A 25,451-nucleotide genomic window follows, 5' to 3' on the forward strand; every position below is an offset into this window, starting at 1 on the left:
ATTATTTTCTGGTTGAACCCGTTTATTTAGTACATATGTATATATGTACATACGTATATACCATACATCCACTGATGGTCTAACTTTAATTGACATTTGGATAGGGTAAATCATTAAAATGGCTACATTTTGTGGAAACATTATTATCTGAGATATTTATTACATAATTCTCGATATGATTTGATCCTTCCGATGGTTGTAGATAATTAACGGAAGCGAATCTTACAAAATTGTTATGAAATCATAAAATTTTAGGGTTGTCATATTTTCAATTATTTATTTCTCTCCTATGTTATATTTGGTTTTGGTATATTGTTGCTATTATGAATAATTTTTGAGTTTGATTTTTTTCACCGGAAATATGCATGTTTTGAGGTCCCCTGAGTTTGGAAAAGTGGGTTTGTGGTTGCAAGAGAGAGATATGTCAGTGTATAAATTGTCTCAAAAAAATAAAACCACGGATAAGACCCGGGCAAGACAAAACCCGACTATAACTCGAAAATATTTGGGATTTCGAAATCCCAAAACCGGAAGTCCTCAAAAAATAGCACCAAGTTTCTATAAACTATCAAGTATAACTTTAATCTGTAGAATATTGACTACTGTATAATATAATATTATTGAGAAGGTATTTTTTTTTTTAGCACACTGCCAACCTCCAGACAATGTCCTCTCGTTTCAGACAACCCTAACCATCGCCGAATAGTGAGCTGTAAGAAGTTCCTAGAAAGAGAAAAAAAATCTATGGGGCTAAGCAGCTGGATTCGAACCCATGATCTCTGCGTTGAAATCCAGTATACGTTAACCACTCAGCTAATCCGTTTCCAGTAGCTGAGTGTTATTATTTATACTTGTATATGAATTTTTTTTTTTTATTTATCATGCACTGTTGTGGTATTACATACAATAAACTGTTCATGTTAATCATGTATTAAAAAATACATTTTAAATTTAAATTTTTGAATATATTAATAATGTGAACATTGATTTGATTAACATATAAAATTTAATTATAAACGTCAAATGCTAGAATAAGCAAATTAAACATTTAACAGTCTGTTGAATTTTAAAAGTCAGGGGTTGAGTGAAGATAACATAAAATTATTATATTATATTTTACCAACAGTACGTCAATGACATGTACCGCCTTAACTGACATGGTTTAATTTCGATTGTAAAAGAAAAAAGAAAATGTTAACCGATTTAGTAGAGGAAAATGCATGAATTTTCCAAGTGTTTACAGGGGACTTCTTCAAGTTGATTAAAATGTCAACTTCAGGATTGGTAGTAAAACGCAACATTATTTTTCTAACTTTTGTTATTTATGCAATTTTGGTAATGTTTATTTCTTTCACACCCTTCCTTTATTTTTAAAATTATACATCTGTATAATGCATATAAACAATTAGTAAATGCGATGATAGTGCATCACTGTCAGGTACCATATTGTTATGGCGGGAACAATAGGAATAGGAAGGTTATGAACGCTAGAGCAGGGTATTTTATTGTTTTAGTAACTGTATGTAACCAATTTGTATTGTGTATTTGTTTCTTCTTTTAAATAAAGATTTGTTTAGTATTATTATTTTGGTATAATAGTGTAACAATATGAAGGAGTAGCCATCCAATGATATAGCACTACGATTCAGCTGACGTGTAGGATTTCCTGAGATGTGTGGAGAATTTATCTCGACGATAAGAGGATTTGGTGTGGAAATGATTGGTAACGGGGAAGGACTAAAGTCTTTTAACGATTGTAAAGGGCTAAATATGATTAGTGTGCTTGGGCTAATTTTTAGGAGAATTTTTGACTGGATACTGGTTTATTTTGGAACAAGGTGCACTTGGTTGAGTCCCCCCATAGCTCAATTTCGTAAGTCCAGACAGATTGTATTCAGTATTTTGTTACATATGGATAGATCGTCCGTCCAGTAATCATAAGAGAAGTCTTGTATCGTCTGTTTGTTTCTTGTTGGTCTGGAGATTCCAGGTAAGTCTTTTTTTTTCCATGTTTATTCATAAGTCTTTAACGGTGTGCTTGTATGGAAAAAGGTTATTACTGAAGACAGGATAGAGTATATCCTCTGACACTACTGGAGAGGTTACTTATTCCAAAACAGGCTACTTATTCCGGTTCCTCCCAGATATTCAGAGCATGACTCGCTTTGTCTCTTTGCCCATTGTTCAACAAGACTGAATATTATCTCAATCCCGGTTACTATGGATCAAGTTCTCACACCGGCTTTGTTGGCCTGCTCCAAGAAGCGGTTGCCTGGGATACCTGGCGATAGAGATCAACAATTTCATCCCTTAATCCTCCATTTAAGTATTTTAAAGTTTCCCTCGCCTTCAGAATGCATTCACTTATCTCCTGCTGCCAAAATACTGTAGAGTTTCTGTAAAATTAATTTTTTCCAGCTTCTTGAAAAATCTGGTTAAATACAAAATATTTTGATCTTAAAAAAATACTTTCAACAACTTTATCTCTTAATTTCATCTTAGTATTTTGGGGTATTTTTCTTTCAGGGAGCTATACTTAAGTTTCAATGCTCTGGGAATCCCCTGCTTGTATACCAGCCTAGAAACAGGAACAACAATTATTTTATAGTCAATTAGAATTAAAGTCATCTGTTCAAGTAACAGTCGGTAGTACTTTTAAAAAAGGCTTCCACCCATCTTTACTTCCCAAATAGGGATGTTAGGGGATGACGCTTGTGTGACTTATTCAACATCTGTAAATGACCTAGTGATCAGCCTTGAAATGTAAGAGTTTTATCATTTTAAGTTACGCCTCGTTTCTCAACTCTTATTTTTTGCAATAATTTTGAGGCTTCAACATAAGCATGTGACAAGCTTTTTAAAACAAATTCATCAATTAACATTGCGAAAATTTTCTTAAAACATCTCAAGAATTCCAATAAATTATGATGTGGTGGCAGTGAAATCCTTTTTATAGATAACTAAACCATGTCTTTGATCTTAATATATTGATTGCTGGCGTTGTGCCTATCCTGATTTTTCAGACCCAGTGCCTAACAGAAATGCCTGGCCGAATGTTGAATGGTTCAGCCAGATTTAACTGCCAATCAAGAGCTCTAATTCCTGGAACACGTGGTTCGGTCACCAGTTCTTCGTCTGAAGAGGAAAGACGTAAGTTGTTTTATTTATTTCCTGTCATCAAAATTGAGTAAGGTTTGAGGTTTTTTAAATGATTTTTTTTTTTAAGAAATTATTTGTGTCTTCTATTGTCTAATTAGTCTTATGTTGTCTCTAGGCAGTTTAGATCTATCGACTAACAGTCTTTTAAGTTGTCGAAAAACAGCAAAGCGACTGTTTTTTTTTAGTTCTGTTCTTTTAAACCTAGTTTGGGGTTCCTTATTTATTTATTTTTTTAAATGTATTTAGTTATTTGCAATCTGTTTTAATATATACAATAAGTAAATAATTAGAAGGTGGGTGAGATATATTGGTGCGTTAAGAGCAGGAGGAGAGAAACTACCCAGCGGTAGCACACTCTACAGGTGATCTCTATGATGGTGAAGATGGTCTTCAGACCTCAAGGAGGTCTCGGGGCCATCGGCGAGGAGAATTGTCAGGGATGTCAGAGGAGGCGAAAGACTGTAAAAGAGGATTTGAGCAAGTAGAGAAAGCAGTATGGAATTTTGGATATTTCTTTTGTATTTCGGCGAGTTGTTTGTATGAATGGGATGTTGGAGGTCGTTGTTAAGAGTGAGGTTAGTCACCGTAGAAAGGAGCCGTCCTCTTATCCTAATTTGAAATTGGAATTTTAATGAATATGATTTTCAATTAATTAATAAGCAAATTTTGTGTAAAATAGTTAAATTCAAGCGCCAATAAATAATCCACTATTTTTTAATAATAATAGTTTATAACAATTATTAGTAATTATGTTTAACCCATTGTTGATTAGTTCTTGAAGATATCAATGGCTGTAATTAGTAGCGAGTTGATGAGAGATCTGTTAGAAGGTAGGGTCTCTGATTAAGTATAATACTTGGTCCCTTCTTGGGAAGGGATGATGTACTTTAAGTCTCCCTTTCACCGGTGATTAGAACTGAGTGCGCTGTCTTCAATTAGCTCCCTAAACCAATTGTTATCATCCTTCAATTTGGCGCGGCCACACACAACACTGTGGATGCATTAACAACCCTCCGCCAAATCTAGTTCTATCTCTTTTTTCTCTGCACGCCTTATCCACTATAACTTTCTACATTATCGTCCTTTCTAGAGTTAATTCTGTTACATCATTTCCTGTAGAATGTTTCGTTTAGATGGGAAGTACATGATTATCGTTACTCATAGAAATTTATTATTATTATTTTTTTGTAAGTAAATCATATGTTTTTTGCCTATTTTTTCAGGCGGGCTTTACGTCCAAATACCAATTAGGTTCCGTGGACGGAGGCGACTAGCAAACATATTTTACTATAAATTCCTCCTATTAGCCATTAAATAAAATCCAAGATTCCTAGACTCCGGGAATCGAACCCACTAAACCAACAATACATCTTAGCTTTGCGGGTCTAGCCTATAACCGCCTAACATACTTTACTGTAAATTTCTTTTATTAACTATTAAATAAAATCCAAGATTCCTAGACTCCGGGAATCGAACCCACTAAACCAACAACACATCTTAGCTTTGCGGGTCTAGCCTATAACCGCCTAACATACTTTACTGTAAATTTATTTTATTAACCATTAAATAAAATCCAAGATTCCTACACTCCGGGAATCGAACCCACTAAACCAACTTTACATCTTAGCTTTGCGGGTCTAGCCTATAACCGCCTAACATACTTTACTGTAAATTTCTTTTATTAACCATTAAATAAAATCCAAGATTCCTAGACTCCGGGAATCGAACCCACTAAACCAACTTTACATCTTAGCTTTGCGGGTCTAGCCTATAACCGCCTAACATACTTTACTGTAAATTTATTTTATTAACCATTAAATAAAATCCAAGATTCCTACACTCCGGGAATCGAACCCACTAAACCAACTTTACATCTTAGCTTTGCGGGTCTAGCCTATAACCGCCTAACATACTTTACTGTAAATTTCTTTTATTAACCATTAAATAAAATCCAAGATTCCTACACTCCGGGAATCGAACCCACTAAACCAACAACACATCTTAGCTTTGCGGGTCTAGCCTATAACCGCCAAACATACTTTACTATAAATTTCTTTTATTAACCATTAAATAAAATCCAAGATTCCTAGACTCCGGGAATCGAACCCACTAAACCAACTTTACATCTTAGCTTTGCGGGTCTAGCCTATAACCGCCTAACATACTTTACTGTAAATTTCTCATATTAACCATTAAATAAAATACAAGATTCCTAGACTCCGGGAATCGAACCCACTAAACCAACAATACATCTTAGCTTTGCGGGTCTAGCCTATAACCGCCTAACATACTTTACTGTAAATTTCTTTTATTAACCATTAAATAAAATCCAAGATTCCTAGACTCCGGGAATCGAACCCACTAAACCAACAATACATCTTAGCTTTGCGGGTCTAGCCTATAACCGCCTAACATACTTTACTGTAAATTTCTCATATTAACCATTAAATAAAATACAATATTCCTAGACTCCGGGAATCGAACCCACTAAACCAACAATACATCTTAGCTTTGCGGGTCTAGCCTATAACCGCCTAACATACTTTACTATAAATTTCTCATATTAACCATTAAATAAAATACAAGGCTTAGACCGAGGGAATCGAACCCACTAAACCAACAACACATCTTAGTTTTACAGATATTTTAACTTTACATATATTTTTTTTTTAATTCAATGGATTTCCTGGAGACTTTAACATGACAATTTTCAAGGATTGGAAAACTTATTGTTCTGATCTTTGTTTATCAATTTTCTAAATGGAATTTTCCTCAGAAAATTTGTCATAAACTATCCTTTTTTTTTTGACATACCTTAAAGAAAAACGAAGGAAAAGTTGAAATGTTTGAACTAGTTTGGGCCGGAAAATAAAACTACAAGTGTCCAATTAGATTTAAGCAAGTTTAAGGAAACTCGCATAAGCCCATTTTCATGGAAATCTCTACAAAATGAAAAGTCTTCATGAAAAAGTAGTCTTTAGGTAAAGAAATTTTCTTCAAAACTGAAGATTCTGTCATCCCTTTAGGGTGGGGCACTTAAGCGAAACTTAAAGCTTAAGCTTTCTGAGACTTCTCTCATTTTTTGTGGTCCAAAATTTAAAACTTTCATTTCCTGTGAAATATGTGAGAGGAAATGAAATCTCGAAAGTTCATCTCAATGAAATATTTAAGTTTAGCCGCCGTAGCGCGCTTGTTTATTGTATCCATGGCCGGATTTTCGGACTTTCTTCCATTGTCAGATGGATTTTATCTTACCTCTGATGATGGATGGAAGTCCGAAACACTTCCGGTATCCAATGAACATGCGTACATGCATAAAATCAAAGATACCATCCAGCACTGCGTACCTCAACACACTTTTAAAAAATATTTTATATTTATAATATCTTTTATTTATTTTTTTTTAAAGATAATTTTTTTACTAGTAATAGTTAATAGACACTCTATTCTGTTTATAAAAAATAAAAATTAGGTCACTGTGGCCGTGTTTTTTAAGGATCATCAGAGGGTGTAGGGATTTCTGGGTTGCACGAAAAATAATATCCTATTTATGATGGTTAGATGGGGAAGTAATTCATCGACAGACAGCTGTTTCCGTTCTCAGCTGAATCCATCACAGAGATTTCATTCAAAATTACTTTGTTAAAAATGGTTCTTTGGGAATTATCCCCCGGGAAATCGATTTTTTTGGAAATTAACTGGAAAAAAGTTTGGAGAATAGCCGTTGAGATAGAATATTTTTTAATGTGGGATTTTAATAATTTTGTTTCTTGTATTCTCTCTCTCTCTTCACTAAACTCCATGATTCTGGGAATCCTGAATGCTAACCTCGTAGCTAATCCCTTTCTCTTTTTTTAAATGGGGAAATCGAAGCTGAAAAGTTCAGGAAATGGTGATTAATGCGGTCCGGTAGGACAGTTGAATTAAGGGTTGATCGTCAAAAAGTGCACAAAAAAAAAGCTGTAACGTTGAGGACCACCCTAACTTTGACAATTTTTTTTCTCTTTTTCTATAAAAGATAAAATTCCCAAATTTTCTTTAAAATATAGGGCAGATTCTCCTTTATAACTGTAAATTTTTTGCAACCACCTAGATTTAATAGTTTTCGTGGAAAAACGGAAAAAAAACGCCATTTTCAAAAAAATATTCTTGTTCTTTTTTAAACCTTGGGATTCACAAGATTAAGATAGTAGATGGGACGGGACCTATGCCCCAAGGCACCGCAGCCACAGAAGACTTATTGTGCCAGTCCCTTCTTAGTTCTAGTAGGCGAACCCTCCCCTCCTAAAGAGGTCAAGGACTTTCCCTACTAGTTCTTTTTGCGCTACTATCTCCTTCGGCCTCAACGTTCCAAAGGTTTCATAGCGCAAACGTTCGATTGCAACGCAATCGAACAACAGGTGAGAGGCCGTTTCCTCCTCTTCCTGAAATAATCTGCACAACGGCTCCGAGCTGATAAGCCCCACCTTGCGCAGATGCTTCTTGAACCTACCGTGCCCCGTGAATAGGCCTGTAATCAGAGTAATCTGATTTCTGCCCAAACACAGGGTCTCTTTGGATCTTTGCTTACACAGCCAAGGCATCAAGGTCTTGCTGTGTTTAACCCCAGGACACATCACCCAGTTCTTTTCGTGCTCCCTCCAGATCCAATCTCTGAGAGCCGCGCTAACCGAAACCCTGGTGATCCCCAGGACAGGCTCTGGACCGATGAAAGGAGTGTTAGCCCCATTCCTGGCCAGATAATCAGCTTTTTCATTCCCTTCAATACCCACATGACCCGGCACCCATTCCAACCGAACTTTGTTGTGCCGCGCCAGTAGTTCTAGGGCTTTCCTGCATTCCCAGACCACGATTCACAAACGATGAGATTTTATTTTTTTTGCGCATTTCCTTTGAGGAATGAATTAACCCGGAAAAGGGACGCGTAACTTCATGCGCTGTACAAAATCGCCTCTCATGATGGGAACTACAATTGCGAATAAAAGCGCTACATTGAAATCGTAATGTGGTTGTAAAGTTGTTCGGGGCTTACAGCTTGGGAAAACCAAATTTTATTGTTTTGTGAAAAAATGTGATCAAATGCTGGCTAGTATTTTGAAAAATATGATTAAAATCTACTTTAGCTAATAATTTATTTCTGTTAGTAGAAAAGTTGAAGAAAAGATTATTACTTGCCACAGTATTGATCCTTCAAATCGCCACAAATGAGGCGTCCGGTCCAACCAAAAATCAAACGTTTGGCAACGAAGCCGGCTGGCTGCTTCCCCACACGGCCCCAGTGCAAAAGACGACGCTGTTTGGTCCCGGGGACTTAGCCGCCAGGAGTTGGGGGGGCCACCTAAAACTTTGGTAATAGCACAAAAACTTAACGCACTGTGGTTTGGGGGGTAGCAGCAACGAGCGCGCCCTCTGCGAATAAATTCGATCCCCTCGTCGCCAGTTAAAGAGGTAGAGAGGCGAAGACGCTTTTGGGACCAACGCAGCTCTCCATATTTAATAACGATCTCATATTTTTTTTTTTGGACCGCTTTTCTCCCCCACTTCCTTTACTTTGCCAATGAAAGAAGTGGGTAAAAAAATGATGGTAGCAGGATGGTGATGTGTCAATTTATGTAGACCACACCAGGAGCCGAGGTATTTTGTGAGCAGGAGAGGGGGATAATCACCGTGAGCACATCCTGTGTTGTCCGGTTATCCAGCCAGATTGTTGATGGACTTTGGCCAAGCCGTCCTAAAGGCTTTGTCGTTCTATCGATCGTGTTGGCGGCGATCTTGCCGCTGTATAAATTAAAATCCTTACTATTGGCAGCCGTCAATGTTCATCAACAGTGCAGAAGACAAGGTGTTTTCCTTTTACCCCCACTCTTAGCTAATCTCTTCCTCCAGAAAGTATGATAATTAAGTAATGAGACTGATTTTTTTTATTCAAAAAGAATTACAATTCTATATTGTCACCTTCAAAATAACTTCCTTCTGAAGCCACATAGCGCTGGAGACGTTTCTTCCACTCCTCATAGCAGTGCTCGAACTCCGATACTGGAATAGCCTTCAGCTGGTCTCGGTTACAGCCGTTTGAATGTTTCCGACTGTCCCAAAATGAGTTCCCTTCAGGTGATTTTTCCAACTTCGGGAAGAGAAAAAAAGTCACAAGGACTCACAAGTCAGGCGAATAAGGAGGCTGGAGAAGCCACAGGTATGGTTTGACTGGCCAAAACTCTGGTTTATTGAAATTGCTGTATGTGACAAGGAGCATTATCGTGATGCAACACCCACTTGTTCTTGGATGTTTGGTCTCACACACGAATGACCCTTTTTCGAAGTTTTTCAAGAACCTCTAGGGTAAAAGTGTTGATTGACAGTTTGACCTTTGAGGTAGAAACTCTCTTTGTGGACGATTCCGTGGATATCCAAAAAATCAAATCAGTATGCATTTGATCTTCGACTTCGCCATCCTTGCCTTTTTTTGGGCCTTGGAGAGGTTGAAGTGTGCCACTCCATGCTCTCTGGAGCTTGGTTTCTGAGTCGTATTCTAAACACCCAAGACTCGTCACCAGTAATGTTCCATGTTCCAGAAAATAGGGGTTCCAGAACTCATTTTGGGACAGTCAAAAACATTCAAACGCCTGTAACCGACCAGCTGAAGGCTATTCCAGTATCGGAGTTCGAGCACTGCTATGAAGAGTGGAAGGAACGTCTCCAGCGCTGTGTGGCTTCAGAAGGAAGTTATTTTGAAAGGTGACAATATAGAATTTTAATTCTTTTTGAATAAAAAAATTTAAAAAATCAGTCTCATTACTTAATTTACAGACCTCGTATATTTCAAAGATCACCAAAGATTGCCAACGGGTTGAAAAGAGCTCTAAATCAGCTACTTAATCAGTGCGCCAGTTCCAAAGATGCCACAAGTGTCCTGCAATGGTCTAGTAACTGGTTACAATAAAACGTTGCAAAGTATTGAATAATCTAATATATTTTTTGTAGTGGGGGTAGCCCACACTGTTTCAGCTACCCAAACATACTGTTGTTCAGAGCCAGGTTGTAGAATGTTGTTCGAGTCTTACAACAAACGGTCGCCCGCTAATACCCTCTACTTCCTTGGTGAAAAAACCTAGAACGGAAACTGTATATTGTCGTCGTCTTTGTGGTGTTTTCCTTCATCTTCCTCCCTGCAACCATTACAGCCATAAAGATCCTTTGTAAGCGGGTTTGGGGGGGCCTTCTTCTCCATTATCCTGCTTTCTTAGTCGTCCTTCCAATGTAATATATCTTAGTTTTATGACACTTCCTTATCCAAGAGGCTAAGTTATCCATACCTCCTTGGCTCTGTTCAGGGCTTTTCTTCCTGCATTATGCCTCTTTTTCACCTAAACATGTGCCTCGTAGAAGTTTTGCTTAAAAATTTATGTGCTCACATATATTTTATTTTTTCAAATATAAATATCTTTTCTTTTTTTCACATTTAGTCGAAAACTAAATGGCATTGAATGCTTTCGTATTTTTTATCAATTCTATCCATTCTTCAATTCGGGTACAGATTCAACTGGTAGATCTGTTACAATGATACACCAAAAATGGGAACGGGGGGCGCCACAGTAGCCGAGCGGTTATAGGCTAGACCCGCAATACTAGGTTGTATTGTTGGTTTAGTGGGTTCGATTCCCCAGGTCTCAGGCCTTGGATGTTATTTAATGGTTAATATGAGAACTTTATAGTAAAGTATGTTAGGCAGTTATAGGCTAGACCCACAATGCTAAGATGTTTTGTTGGTTTAGTGGGTTCGATTCCCCAGGTCTCAGGCCTTGGATTTTATTTAATGGTTAATATGAGAAATTTGTAGTAAAGTATGTTTTGCTAGTCGCCTCCGTCCACGACACCTAATTTGGTAGTTGGACGTTAAGCGCCGCCTGAAAAAATAGGCGATAACTTTACTTTACTTAACTTTACCTAATACCAGAAATCCTGAGGTTAGGTTTACAGTACTTGATAATATTTTTACATTTTAAAAGTCAAAGAAAGCACTGTATTTATTTTTATTTCTATCAAGTTTTTTTGGCATTTTCAGAGTGCAGTATGTCACAACACAAATTGCAGTTGCTGAAAAATAAAACTAACACTAAAAAATACCAGTAAATACGTTAGGTAAACGATGAATATAACTAAACATTTATGTTTAAGATAAGTTACCAATTAGTACTATTAGTTCTCCCTTAGGGCAGTTGTAGATTCAATATCAAAACAATTTGGCTTTATAATGTCCATCCCTTGTAATGAATTCCTTAGCCAGAGGCTTAGCCCAGTTCCCTGGTCCCTGTTACAGGTAGCTTTGAATGTTATGAGCAAAAAGGTTATTTATATTATGAAGCCATTTAGCATTTAATTATTATTCAAAATGTAATTTATTTCTTTTCTATTGGCTATTCAAAACCATTTTGCATCTTAAGCTTGATAGGCTGGTTTCTTTAATGGCTAAATCTATTCTAATTTATATTTGAATTTCATTTTGTGATTTTCTTTCCTTCACCTTTCTGAGTTAATTATTGCAAAGACAATTCTTACAAGTATGCTATCAAAAAAAATATATAGCCAAGTATTGACACCCTGTTTTGGATGACACGACTCTCTGAACTCCAGAAGTAGGGTATTCCTATCCAAACCCATTTACTCTGTTCAACTCCCTGAACAGAATGGTGCACCCTTCCCTCTGGTCTTTGCAGCAGTAAGCAGATAACTTTCCTTGTCCGCTTCTCCTCAGGACTGAGTGAAATGAGATTAAGTCCTCTATCCCGAGCTTGTGACAAATGCTTGTACCGTTTTGTCTCTGTTGATCTGCTGCTTCTAGGAGCAGTTGTCCTAGAAATGGTACCAATAAGTAAGTGCCTCTTCCTAGCCCTAACACAATAAGTAGTGGCTTCTACTTTGAATGTTCGAAATTAGTTCTTATTAACTTTTAGTTCCAATAATTTATTAAAGTATTCTAAATCTGTTGAATTCTCCTGAAATGGAATTACAGAAAACTTAACATATGAAAGCTTATAAGTAAGGCGCCACGATAGCCGTGCGGTTATAAGCTAGACCCGCAAAGCAAAGATGTATTGTTGGTTTAGTGGTTCGATTTCCCAAGTCTAGGGCCTTGAATTTTATTTAATGGTTAATATGGGAAATTTATAGTGAAGTATGTTAAGCGGTTATAGGCTAGACCCGCAATGCTAAGATGTATTGTAGGTTTAGTGGGTTCGATCCCCCGGTGCCAAGGCCTTGGATTTTATTTAATGGTTAATATGAGAACTTTATAGTAAAGTATGTTAGGCGGTTATAGGCTAGATCCGCAAAGCTAAGATGTATTGTAGGTTTAGTGGGTTCGATTCCCGATCTTAGGCCTTGGATTTTATTTAATGGTTAATATGAGAAATTTACAGTAAAGTATGTTAGGCGGTTAGAGACTAGACCCGCAATGCTAAGATGTATTGTTGGTTTAATGGGTTCGATTCCCATGGTCTAGGTCTTGGATTTTATTTAATGGTTAATATGAGAAATTTACAGTAAAGTATGTTAGGCGGTTAGAGACTAGACCGCAATGCTAAGATGTATTGTTGGTTTAGTGGGTTCGATTCCCCTGGTCTAGGCCTTGCATTTTATTTAATGGTTAATATGGGAAATTTATAGTAAAGTATGTTAAGCGGTTAGAGACTAGACCCGCAATGCTAAGATGTATTGTAGGTTTAGTGGGTTCGATCCCCCGGTGCCAAGGCCTTGGATTTTATTTAATGGTTAATATGAGAAATTTATAGTAAAGTATGTTAGGCAGTTATAGGCTAGGCCCTCAATGCTAAGATGTATTGTTGGTTTAGTAGGTTCGATTCCCATGGTCTAGGTCTTGCATTTTATTTAATGGTTAATATGAGAACTTTATAGTAAAGTATGTTAGGCGGTTATAGGCTAGACCCGCAATGCTAAGATGTATTGTTGGTTTAGTGAGTTCGATTCCCCATGTCTTGGCTTTAGATTTTATTTAATGGTTAATATGAGAAATTTGTAGTAAAGTATGTTTGCTAGCCGCCTCCGTCCATGACACCTAATTGGTAGTAGGACGCAAAGCCCACCGCGAAAAGTAGGCGATTACTTTACTTTTATTTATGTTTTACAAAATGAAAAAATACACATGAGAAATATTTGATAAAAAATAAAAGCATTTTTAATATAATAATATCAACTTAATAAATCGTTTTTTTTTTAAACTCGTTTTTAATCTTTTTATCTTTTGTGCTAAAAATATTTGCACAGATTAGAGAGAATGGAGTAAAATGTATTTACTGCTGCAGCTGTTGGATAGCATTCAGTCTCCCGTGGACCAAATTGTATTACTTTCAAACGATTATTGCCTTTTGTATGTTTGTACGTTCCACTGCAACCACAAATGAACTCTGTGAAAAAGCATTTTTATTTTTATTTTTCAGGGCTGGGGGCCGATAATTTCCAATTATTTTCTGGCTGCATGATCTCAGTTGGCAATTTTTTTTTTTGTTATTTTCTCTTACTCGTCATAATTAGAAAGTACTGTAATCGAACAGGTTTTTAGTATGTTTTTTTTTTTATAAGTAACCGCTTTGTGGTTTAATTAATACGACAAAGAGAATTTTACTAACAAATTTGTGCCTGTGTCAAAGATAGTAACACATCAATTAAGTTTTAGGCAACCGGAAATACTGCTTGTCTAAATCGATTATTTTCTGTATTTTTCGATTTTGTTGGTAACACAAATTACGATTTTGCCATAAACTTTGTCGGACATGAAGATCTACGACTTTTTTTTTTTTTTTAAATTGATTACGGTATCGTCAGGCTTTTAATTATGATGGGAGGTTTTTTTTTTAAATTTTGACCGGAAATGACGTCAGCAAATATTGTTTTTAAAGGCAAGTTTCTTTATTATTTTAGTTCTACGTTTCGGGCACCTTCATCAGGGAGCTTCTTTAGTAGCGAGAAGGAGTGGGATACCCCTTCTTTTTGTAACGGTTCGGACTTCACACTTTTTCTTAGCTAGATAATTAAAGAAAGTCCAACACCTACTTGATTGCTTACATGACCTTTTTAGCACATTTGGGGAAATCTGAGGGAAACTCTAAGGAACTGCCTTATTGGGCTTTCTTTTAAGCACCCCTTGCAAGGTCTTTCGCCCTTTTTGGCGCTTATAGAAAAGTATATTGAAAACAGGTGCTAAATTACTAAACATGGAAAAGCGAATTAGAGTAAAATTTAGCTTTTCTTTACCACCCCCCCCCCCAACTTGGTGTACAAAGCTGCGTACATACGAATCAATTTATAATATAAAGTAAAAGTAAGTAAAGTAAAGTAATCGCCTATTTTTTCAGGCGGCGCTTAACGTCCAACTACCAAATTAGGTGTCGTGGACGGAGGCGACTAGTAAAACATGCTTTACTACTTTCTCATATTAACCATTAAATAAAATCCAAGGCCTAGAGACTGGGAATCGAACCCACTAAACAAACAATACTAAGCTTAGCTTTGCGGGTCTAGCCTATAACCGCCTAACATACTTTACTATAAATTTCTCATATTAACCATTAAATAAAATCCAAGGCCTAGAGACTGGGAATCGAACCCACTAAACCAATCTTAGCTTTGTGGGTTTAGCCTATAACCGCTCGGCTACCGGGGCGCCCCAATTTATAATATTATATATATAATATCAATAAAATATTTCTTAAGCGATGTTTTGGGAAAATTTTAAGAGCATCTGTTAATTAAGAGCGTACATGAAAAGGTACTAATTATGAGACGGCTAGGGTTAAAGGTAATTAGTACGAAGATTGTGTTAGGTATGAGAGATGGATGAGAGTTTAGGGTTTTCTATAGGGTAGAATAGGGTCTAGGGTCCCCCAACCCCACAGGGCACCCATTTAAATTAAGTAAATATATCGTTCTTCACCCAAAATTAATGATTATACTTTTTTAAATGATATATTTGAAATACTAATGAGCGAATACTTTTCTTGATTAAGAAGGCAACTACTAGCACATTCTAAACATGTCTGTGTAAGCAATTAACAAGTTAATATGCATGCAGATCATCGTTGATGCTGGTGCTAAAGTTAAAGGCTTAGAAGGCGGAGACTTAGATTAATGGAGTGTCCCAGTTGGGTCATTCAACCTGATCTTTAAACATGGCTCTGAAATTCTATTTAGCCGCCGCTGGAGGCGGCTAATACTTGCTTCTAGTATTATTGATTATGTCGTCAGAAAATGAATATGTATTCACATCTAGCTTGGAAGATCATTACTTAAACTGATTTACTTCGTTAATTTCTTTCTAATTCTGATGAATAAATAGCCCATTTTAAAAATACTTTTTAACAACTTTATTTAGATGGAATACAAAAAAAAATGTACTTTTTCATCTCTTTGTTAAATAAATACTGGCTTAAATGTTTAATAAATATATTCACTATAGTAAATTAAATTGCTGAAAAGGCAAGTGCTGCTGTTATAGGGTGGGTTCAATGTTTTGCTGTCCTAATGCGTCCCTTCTTCGGCTAGAGTTTGTAGTCATCAGAGTGCCTCTCAAGTTTCTGATGTTTAGTCAACTTAACTTGCAAGTCTGATAGTTAGGTAATGAGTAGTAGAGTTTACAGCAGAAGTCCTTATTTTAGTAGTAACATGTATTTGGGCGTTCTGGGTCATTTTTTTTTAGGGTCTCCTCAAAAGGGACAGCGTCTTTTTTATCAACAATTTTTTTGGGTTTTTTAAAACATTTATTACCACCTCTTCTTTTACAATTAATTTTTATCGTTGCTGAAGACTCTGCCGTACTTTCTCCAAGAAGAAGAAGAAATACAAAAAAAAGAAAGGTAGTTCCAAAGAAGTCAAGAATACAGATTTTATTCGTTTTCCACGTTAAAACCATTTTATGTTTTCCTGAGGGATGGAATAATTCACAGAATCTGCTGATCTCATCTCGTTCCAGACCCATCCTCTTTAGATGTCCTTTAAGTCGACCATGGTATGCCAGCTGGTGGTATTCATCTTTACATAGGTCTCGGGAGACAAGTCTCGGTAGATCTGTTTCGATTTATGGTTGCCCAGATCTTCACCTAGTCCAAAGAATGGTGTAACTCTTTTACACTCTTCTCTTCCTTCTCCAGGGGAAAGTCTGTGGCCTATCCTGTAAAAAGTTTCAAGCACCTTGTTTTTTGCCAGGGGGATCGAATTTTGCATTATTATTATTTATTTATTTATTTTTTAATGATTTAAGGCGCGTCAACATCTGAGGTTATTAGCGCCCGGAGCTTTTTTCAGTGCACTGCCGGCCTCCGGACAGTGTTCTCTCGTTACGGACAACACCGTCCATCACCGGACAGTGAGCTGTAAGAAGCTCCTAAGAAGAGAAAATCTAAGGGTCAGCTGCTGGATTCGAATCCGGGGACCTCCGCCTGGGAGTCCAGTATGCTAACCTCATAGCTAATCCCTTCCCTTATTATTATTTCTGACTCCTTATTAGGGAAATCACTTAGGGGGGTGGACTTTGCCACAACCCCTTATCTAAATTACTATCTATCTCTCGGAGTTAAAAACTAGATCCAAATAATAAAGGGCTGCACGCGGCGATTGGCTGTATTGATCTGCTTAATGGGCAGCACTCAGGAACTTTCGGACGATACGGACCGTATCTAGGAGGACTGCCTTCTGCGCCTCTACAACCAGATCAGTGGTTAGGCCCAACTCATTGATAGCAGTCATCGTTGTTCTGGGCACGAGGCCACTCGTGGAAAGTATTATAGGCGCAATCGTCGTTTTGTCCAGGTTGTACATTTCTCTTAGTTGGAAACTAAGGTCCTGGTACTTCCGGATCTTTTCGCCCCTGCTTTTCTCAGCAGCTAATCCCTTCCCTTTATTATTATTATTATTATTAATTTTTGCCACCCTAAATTGTATATTTCTGGCAAATCATACAGTTTCCTGAGGTATCCCCAAGCTATTGTCCAGCTGGTTGATCAGCGAAAGAGATGATGATTTCCTGATCCCGATAGTTTCTGCCCAGATTAAACTAAATGAACCTCCTAAATAACGTGTATTCCCACCTGGAAGATACTGCAAGAAATAACTTCCCATGAGCTCTGAACACCTAGTTTCTTCGGTAGTCCTCGACTTTGGTACTACTTTCTGCCCATACAGTCTTTGTAATCTTTTCTTTGGTGGGAGGCGGGCCATTAGCAAGAATTTCTGTACTCTTTTGGCACATCTCTTCCCCTAACAAAAAGTTACATTTTGTCTGACATAAAAAAATGTTATTTTTATAGCTTGTTACCATTGTTATTCAAAAAAAATATTGAATAAATAAATCTTCGGCGAAAGTTTTGCATTCATCTGTCTGCAAGCACAATAATCCCCAAGTCCACAAATCAAGTTACTATGGGCGGGCGGGGGGCGGCGAACAAAAACAATGTACAACGTCGCAGCCAAACATAACATCCTTCCCCCTCCGGAAATGTTAACGAACAGCTGTTTTTTCCTGGTGTTTAATAACTTTCGCCCCCCTCCAAACATAGCATTGTTTACTTTATTTAAATTTTACCTTCTCTGGCCGCCTTATCCATTAGAATTATAAATAAAATGAACTAGATCCTGAGGGCCATGTATTTGGCCATTCCCTGTATGGGATTCTGTATTCCCTTTTAAAAAAAAAATTAAATGACATATTTTTTTAAAAGCAAATATTTCCTACAATAAGGAAAATAGTTGTTAGAACGTATGAAAATTAAGAATAGCGGTCTTTTTTAAAAAATAAAAAAACATTCAATTAATCCACTCCCTTGTTTGATATCCTCACTCCTCACCAGTGTTTGATAGAACACCTCACTGATGGCAGCCTCTACTGATCCTGGACCTCTCTATGCAGCACGCCTTTTCCTCTGATGTCTGCTTTCTATCCACTAGCAGATAGTATTTTATTTAATGGTTAATATGAGAACTTTATAGTAAAGTATGTTAGGCGGTTATAGGCTAGACCCGCAAAGCTAAGATGTATTGTTGGTTTAGTCTAGGCCTTGGATTTTATTTAATGGTTAATACAAGAAATTTACAGTAAAGTATGTTAGGCGGTTATAGGCTAGACCCGCAAAGCTAAGATGTATTGTTGGTTTAGTGGGTTCGATTCCCGGTCTCTAAGCTTTGGATTTTATTTAATGGTTAATACAAGAAATTTACAGTAAAGTATGTTAGGCGGTTATAGGCTAGACCCGCAAAGCTAAGATGTATTGTTGGTTTAGTCTAGGCCTTGGATTTTATTTAATGGTTAATATGAGAACTTTATAGTAAAGTATGTTAGGCAGTTATAGGCTAGACCCGCAAAGCTAAGATGTATTGTTGGTTTAGTGGGTTCGATTCCCGGTCTCTAGGCTTTGGATTTTATTTAATGGCTAATACAAGAAATTTACAGTAAAGTACGTTTGTTTGTCGGCAACTTTTCAAATAAAAGTTGAGTAATGTCTTTATTCGACAACTAAATCTTTTTCATATTATTAAATTTTCTTGTAAAAGTAAAGAATGGGAAAGTTTATGTTAAACTTCAAATAATAATAATAAACGATGATAAGATAAAATTAGTTTGGTCATAGATATTATGTGAAACGATCTGTGAGAATCAACAGTAAATTGTCTAGAATAGTAATATAAAAATAACACTGTAGTTACCTATTTTTAGATTCTGTGACGATTCTGTGCACTGCATTGCGGATACAATAAGTTAGCAGGATGATCGGAGTCGTCCCTTTCTGGTTTGCCCCTGGGGATTTTGCAGCACCTGGCAATAATGTGGTGGTGGGGGGCGAGAGGAACGTTCGAGACTTGGTGCCCAGTGAACCAAACTGCCTGATTTCTTCACCACCTTGTTACCCCCAAACATACATACATTATTTAGCGCTGTTTACACCCAACTACTTGTTTACAACAGCAATTGTGTTGTTCCTAAGTTTACTGTTCAATTGATTAGTAGATGAAATTGAGGAAACTGAAATAAAATATTTAATAAAGAATTTTGGGGTATATTGTAGAAAGAAGCATTGAGAACTGAGAATTTTAGGATTTGAACTCCTCAATCAATCAATATAAATTGATTGCTAGCTAAATCTTTTCCTGATTAAATGGTTAATATGAGAAATTTACAGTAAAGTATGTTAGGCGGTTATAGGCTAGACCCGCAATGCTAAGATGTATTGTTGGTTTAGTGGGTTCGATTCTCGGTCTTAGGCCTTCTATTTTATTTAATGGTTAATAAGAGAAATTTATACTAAAGTATGTTAGGCGGTTATAGCTAGACCCGCAAAGCTAAGATGTATTGTTGGTTTAGTGGGTTCGATTCTCGGTCTTAGGCCTTCTATTTTATTTAATGGTTAATATGAGAAATTTACAGTAAAGCATGTTAGGCGGTTATAGCTAGACCCGCAAAGCTAAGATGTATTGTTGGTTTAGTGGGTTCGATTCTCGGTCTTAGGCCTTCTATTTTATTTAATGGTTAATATGAGAAATTTACAGTAAAGCATGTTAGGCGGTTATAGGCTAGACCCGCAATGCTAAGATGTATTGTTGGTTTAGTGGGTTCGATTCTCGGTCTTAGGCCTTGGTTTTTATTTAATGGTTAATATGAGAAATTTACAGTAAAGCATGTTAGGCGGTTATAGGCTAGACCCGCAATGCTAAGATGTATTGTTGGTTTAGTGGGTTCGATTCTCGGTCTTAGGCCTTCTATTTTATTTAATGGTTAATAAGAGAAATTTATACTAAAGTATGTTAGGCGGTTATAGCTAGACCCGCAAAGCTAAGATGTATTGATGGTTTAGTGGGTTCGATTCTCGGTCTTAGGCCTTCTATTTTATTTAATGGTTAATAAGAGAAATTTATACTAAAGTATGTTAGGCGGTTATAGCTAGACCCGCAAAGCTAAGATGTATTGTTGGTTTAGTGGGTTCGATTCTCGGTCTTAGGCCTTCTATTTTATTTAATGGTTAATAAGAGAAATTTATACTAAAGTATGTTAGGCGGTTATAGGCTAGACCCGCAAAGCTAAGATGTATTGTTGGTTTAGTGGGTTCGATTCTCGGTCTTAGGCCTTCTATTTTATTTAATGGTTAATAAGAGAAATTTATAGTAAAGCATGTTAGGCGGTTATAGGCTAGACCCGCAATGCTAAGATGTATTGTTGGTTTAGTGGGTTCGATTCTCGGTCTTAGGCCTTGGTTTTTATTTAATGGTTAATATGAGAAATTTATAGTAAAGTATGTTAGGCGGTTATAGGCTAGACCCGCAAAGCTAAGATGTATTGTTGGTTTAGTGGGTTCGATTCTCGGTCTTAGGCCTTCTATTTTATTTAATGGTTAATAAGAGAAATTTATACTAAAGTATGTTAGGCGGTTATAGCTAGACCCGCAAAGCTAAGATGTATTGTTGGTTTAGTGGGTTCGATTCTCGGTCTTAGGCCTTGGTTTTTATTTAATGGTTAATATGAGAAATTTATAGTAAAGTATGTTAGGCGGTTATAGCTAGACCCGCAAAGCTAAGATGTATTGTTGGTTTAGTGGGTTCGATTCTTGGTCTTAGGCCTTGGTTTTTATTTAATGGTTAATATGAGAAATTTATAGTAAAGTATGTTAGGCGGTTATAGGCTAGACCCGCAAAGCTAAGATGTATTGTTGGTTTAGTGGGTTCGATTCTCGGTCTTTCGAAATCACTTTACTAAATGGATTTTTCACTTTTCCAGAGATGTCTCCCTGCAACTTCCTGTAAAGATCACGCAGATTTAGATAAATTTCATGGCGATGATGTAGTATGCAATTTTGTTTTAAAGCGACCAAACTATCTGGTTGGACTGTTCTAATAAGTTTATAATGAAGTAAAAAGCAATACTAGATAGGTAAAAAAAAAATGTATTGATGTAAACAAAAGGGCGAATATTGATGCTTATAATCATCAAATTGATGTTTGTTATCAAGTTTTTACTCTTCAATGAACGATTTAGTAAACAAGCGAAATGCAGTTGTACTTCACAATTGTGTACTGCAGATATTGTATAACACCAAAAATCATTTGTATTCACATTAAATTTTGGTTGAAATGATCGCTAGTTTTAATTAAATCATCAACATTATGGTGTGGCGATTTGAATATCCCCCCGCATCCCGAGAGAAAGCAATTTGTTTGATGATTTAAAATTTTGATTACATAGACTTTTTGGACAATAGTAAAATTTTAATAAAAGTGAAATACTGGTTGAATAGTTTCAACATTTATCAACAGTCTATTTGTCGAGTACGAATTCGTAGAGTTGCCTAGCATACTGATAAAAACCTTGTCCCTTTACACGTGTGTACTGCACGCCCTTTGTCGTTGTTTGAACTCATTATATAGCCAACTTTAGTTGAAAATTAGTTCAACACGTTTGATGATAAAATTTATCAGATACATTATCTGTCTTTAGAGATCTCTAAAATTTTAATTATTTAAACATGATAACTCAGTTTAATGCAAAAGATTTTCATTTACCTTTTTTTTACATTTTGTCAATTTTTCTTTTCCCACTATTCCTGGATTAAAAGATTATTGAAACTGTGTTTGTGTCAAATTGAAACTGTGTCAACATCTGTGGTATTAGAGACTGGAGCTCTAGCGGCAGTCTCTGGAAAGTATTCTCTCTCTCTCTCTTTACAGAGAAGGTTAATATGAGAGAAGCTCCTAGGAAGCGATAAATCTAAGAGCTGCATTGGAAGCCGTGATCTCTGCGCGTTGAAATCGCTAACCACTTAGCTGACCTCTTCCCTTATTATTACTGTTATTCGAGATGTAGACCACGATTGGGTCCCTATCCTCCAGGATAGAAAACCCTATCAAATTCAGTATTTACCCTGGATACTCTTGAACCAACCAGTCTCTTTACTGCATCTTCTCAAATCCGGCTGGCCTTTGAATTCCATCCATTCTAAAGACCCAAAATCTACATTGCTACAAAGTGCGGGCATTTTCCAAAGTAGTTATTAGGCATAACTAAAAGTCAAAGTAAAGTAATTGCCTATTTTTTTTCAGGCGGGCTTTACATTCAACTACCAATTAGGTGTCGTGGACGGAGGCGATTAGAAAACATACTTTACTGCAAATTTCTCATATTAACCATTAAATAAAAACCAAGGCCTAAGACCGAGAATCGAACCCACTAAACCAACAATACATCTTAGCTTTGCGGGTCTAGCCTATAACCTCCTAACATACTTTACTGCAAATTTCTCATATTAACCATTAAATAAAATCCAAGGCCTAAAGACCGAGAATCGAACCCACTAAACCAACAATACATCTTAGCATTGCGGGTCTAGCCTATAACCTCCTAACATACTTTACTGCAAATTTCTCATATTAACCATTAAATAAAATCCAAGGCCTAAAGACCGAGAATCGAACCCACTAAACCAACAATACATCTTAGCTTTTGTGGATCTCGCTTATAACCGCCTAATATACTTTACTGTAAATTTCTCACATTAACCATTAAATAAAATCCAAGGCCTAGAGACCAGGGAATCGAATCCACTGAACCAACAATACATCTTAGCAAGGGGAGGGATTAGCTATGTGGTTAGCGTACTCGATTCCCACGCGGAGGTCCCGGGTTCGAATCCAGCTGCTAACCCTTAGATTTTCTCTTCCTAGGAGCTTCTTACAGCTCACTGTCCGGTGATGGACAGTGTTGTCTGTAACGAGAGAACACTGTCCGGAGGCCGGCAGTGCACTGGAATAAGCTCCGAGCGCTAATAACCTCAGCTGTTGATGCGCTAAAAAAAAAAAAAAAAAAAAAAAAAAAAAAAAATACATCTTAGCATTGCGGGTCTAGCCTATAACCGCCTAACATACTTTACTGCAAATTTCTCATATTAACCATTAAATAAAATCCAAGGCCTAAAGACCGAGAATCGAACCCACCAAACCAACAATACATCTTAGCTTTTGTGGATCTTGCCTATAACTGCTCGGCTGCTGTGGCATAAAGTATGGTTTAGGTGATAGACAGTGTCAGCCTACATCACCCCCAACTTCCTGGGTCACCCAGACGCCCAGGTAATAAAGATTGTATATTCATGGAATATCCAGACTTCCTTGTGCTTTTGATGGCTAGTAGAGCCTCCTAGATGTCTTAAAAAAATTTCATTTCTGAAATTGATTATCCTCCTTGTTTAAAATCTCTTAAGTACCAAGATATTAAACTGGGAAGACACTGTCGTCAGTATTCCTCGGCTGATCTAGACATCGGCTTCTTTCGACGTAGTCCCGGACCAGTAACTCACACAGACTCCTAAACTTGCAGTAACTTAAGGGGTATTACTTTTTCAGAATTCCATACTACACACCTAAACTTTGAAAGTCAACAATGTGGGTGACGCATAGTGGAAACGAAAAGGATATATTTTTAAAAAGTATTGTTTACATCTTGACCCAATACTTAACCTAGAAATTGGCCCACCTTTCGCCTCCTTTCCTCAAAGACACTCAGCTAACGATGCTGTCCAAAATTATTTTAAGGGAAAAATCAAGAAAATAGAAGAAAATCCTTAGAAACAAACTGATGACATTAGATATTCAAATTAGAAAATGATTAGAATGCAATTTTGAAGAAAATTTTATTTAACATATAATTTCACTCCTAGCAATCTTCTTTGGTGTGTGGGGGGGGGGGTAAATTGATACCCACTTTCTGAGGCAAAAGTCCTCTCTGCCCAAAGAAAACCCATCATCCTCTCAGAGAATATAGGTTAAGAGAAAAAATATATCTCATGATTTATTCATTGTGTATTGCTAAACATAGAGGGTCCGACCTTTTCTTTCTTTGAGAACGTGATCTTCTTCTTCTTCTTCTTTTAATAAATGAGTACGTGCGGAGAAACATTTTCTCAGAAGAAAATTTCTTGATGAAATGAAAAAGGTTTTTTTTTTTTTCTTCACTTTCTCTTACTATGTAAGGAAAGTGTTGAGGATAGGCCCAATTTTTGAGTTTTCGCTGAAAGTAGCCGTTTCAAAGTATATCCTGAGCCTGGAAAAGTGCCTGGACTGTTGTGGTATTCCCTAAAGAACTGTAGAAAACATAAAGTACGGTTTTAGTGTCCAACATATTAATAACAAAGAAGGGTTAAATGTGTTCGTTGTTTATATACGAGAGTTTAGTAAAAAAAAAAAAAAGTCCCACTTTTGCAGGTGCTACATCACTGAATGGATTATTCAATTCCCCCCCTCCCCCCCACACACACACACTTTCCCCCCAAAATTTCCCCATTACGATTTGCTTTAAAACTTTGAATCCTCATTGCACTTGAAGTTTTGTCCTAAAGTTTGTTTGTTTGTTTTTTGAAGTTGGTAGTGCTGGTTTGATTTTATCAGTCAGTGTAGGGGTAGTGAACCCCCACCACTCATCCACTCTAGCCAGAGAGAGAGAGACAGTCCCCTTGGCACACAGAGCCCCCTTGGCACACAGAGAGGGGAGGCTCGGCGAATGTATATAAAAACGAGGGAAAAGTCAAAGGAGGAATTCGGTTCAAAGTCTTACACTTTAATTGTACACATCGTTTTAGCCACGTCAGTCAGTCTGTTCTGTTCTTGTAGTGTAAAGTATACAGTCCTTGGCAGTCAGTCATATAAATATATAATATCTTATACCGATACTAAAGTGTTATTTATCCATCAACGTCTACAACCAACATCTCCTCAAATAACATTACTGTCAGTTGTTGCACTTGTGTTTATTGTAACTCTGTCCAATTTCGTGCTTTCATCTATCATCAGAGATAGATTAATTAGTTTGGTGTAGAGATTTCAGCTTCACTTATGATACTCTCACTCAGTCAACAAGTGTATTGTAATGTAAGTAACTAAGTAAGTAACTGTATTAAAACTTATATAAATCATAAATATGGTAACGAGTAAACTACCTTCAAAAACTGCATGGGGTGACCGATATATAACGCAATCGTATGGACACAGGATACTATAGGACAACCTTTTTGAGACGTGGATCTCAATTTTGTTCATTTTTTTTTTATTACTAGCTCTTGGGTCACTAATGCCCACATTTGCACAAGAGTTAAGTTTAAAAGTTTTAAACTGAATATTTTCAAAACTAAACATCTTTAAAATTCAGTTGGCTTAACTGGATAAAACGAGGACGAAACAAGTGGCTATGGAAGTCTCTCTTTTTTACAAACTAACTGAACAAAACCTGAACAAAAGTGTGTTTTATCTGAAGA

The 25,451-nt window shown here is 36.7% G+C and overlaps 1 protein-coding gene across 3 annotated transcripts in view; it reads left to right on the forward strand.

The window, feature by feature from the left end:
* LOC141446118 (dipeptidase 1-like) overlaps positions 1-25,451 on the forward strand; it is a 290,995-nt gene that overhangs the window by 192,419 nt on the left and 73,125 nt on the right. For 2 of the 3 annotated variants that reach the window (XM_074112557.1, XM_074112555.1), the window contains exon 4: positions 3,024-3,150. In XM_074112557.1, coding sequence (XP_073968658.1) covers positions 3,024-3,150 — 127 coding nt within the window. Of the gene's footprint in view, positions 1-644; positions 1,991-3,023; positions 3,151-25,451 lie in introns of all 3 variants that reach the window. The other variant, XM_074112558.1, reaches the window with a different exon arrangement.

The sequence above is a fragment of the Rhodnius prolixus genome, unplaced genomic scaffold (genome assembly GCF_049639745.1).
Source record: "Rhodnius prolixus isolate KJV_2025 unplaced genomic scaffold, Rpr scaffold_1, whole genome shotgun sequence".
NCBI classification, from domain to species: domain Eukaryota; kingdom Metazoa; phylum Arthropoda; class Insecta; order Hemiptera; family Reduviidae; genus Rhodnius; species Rhodnius prolixus.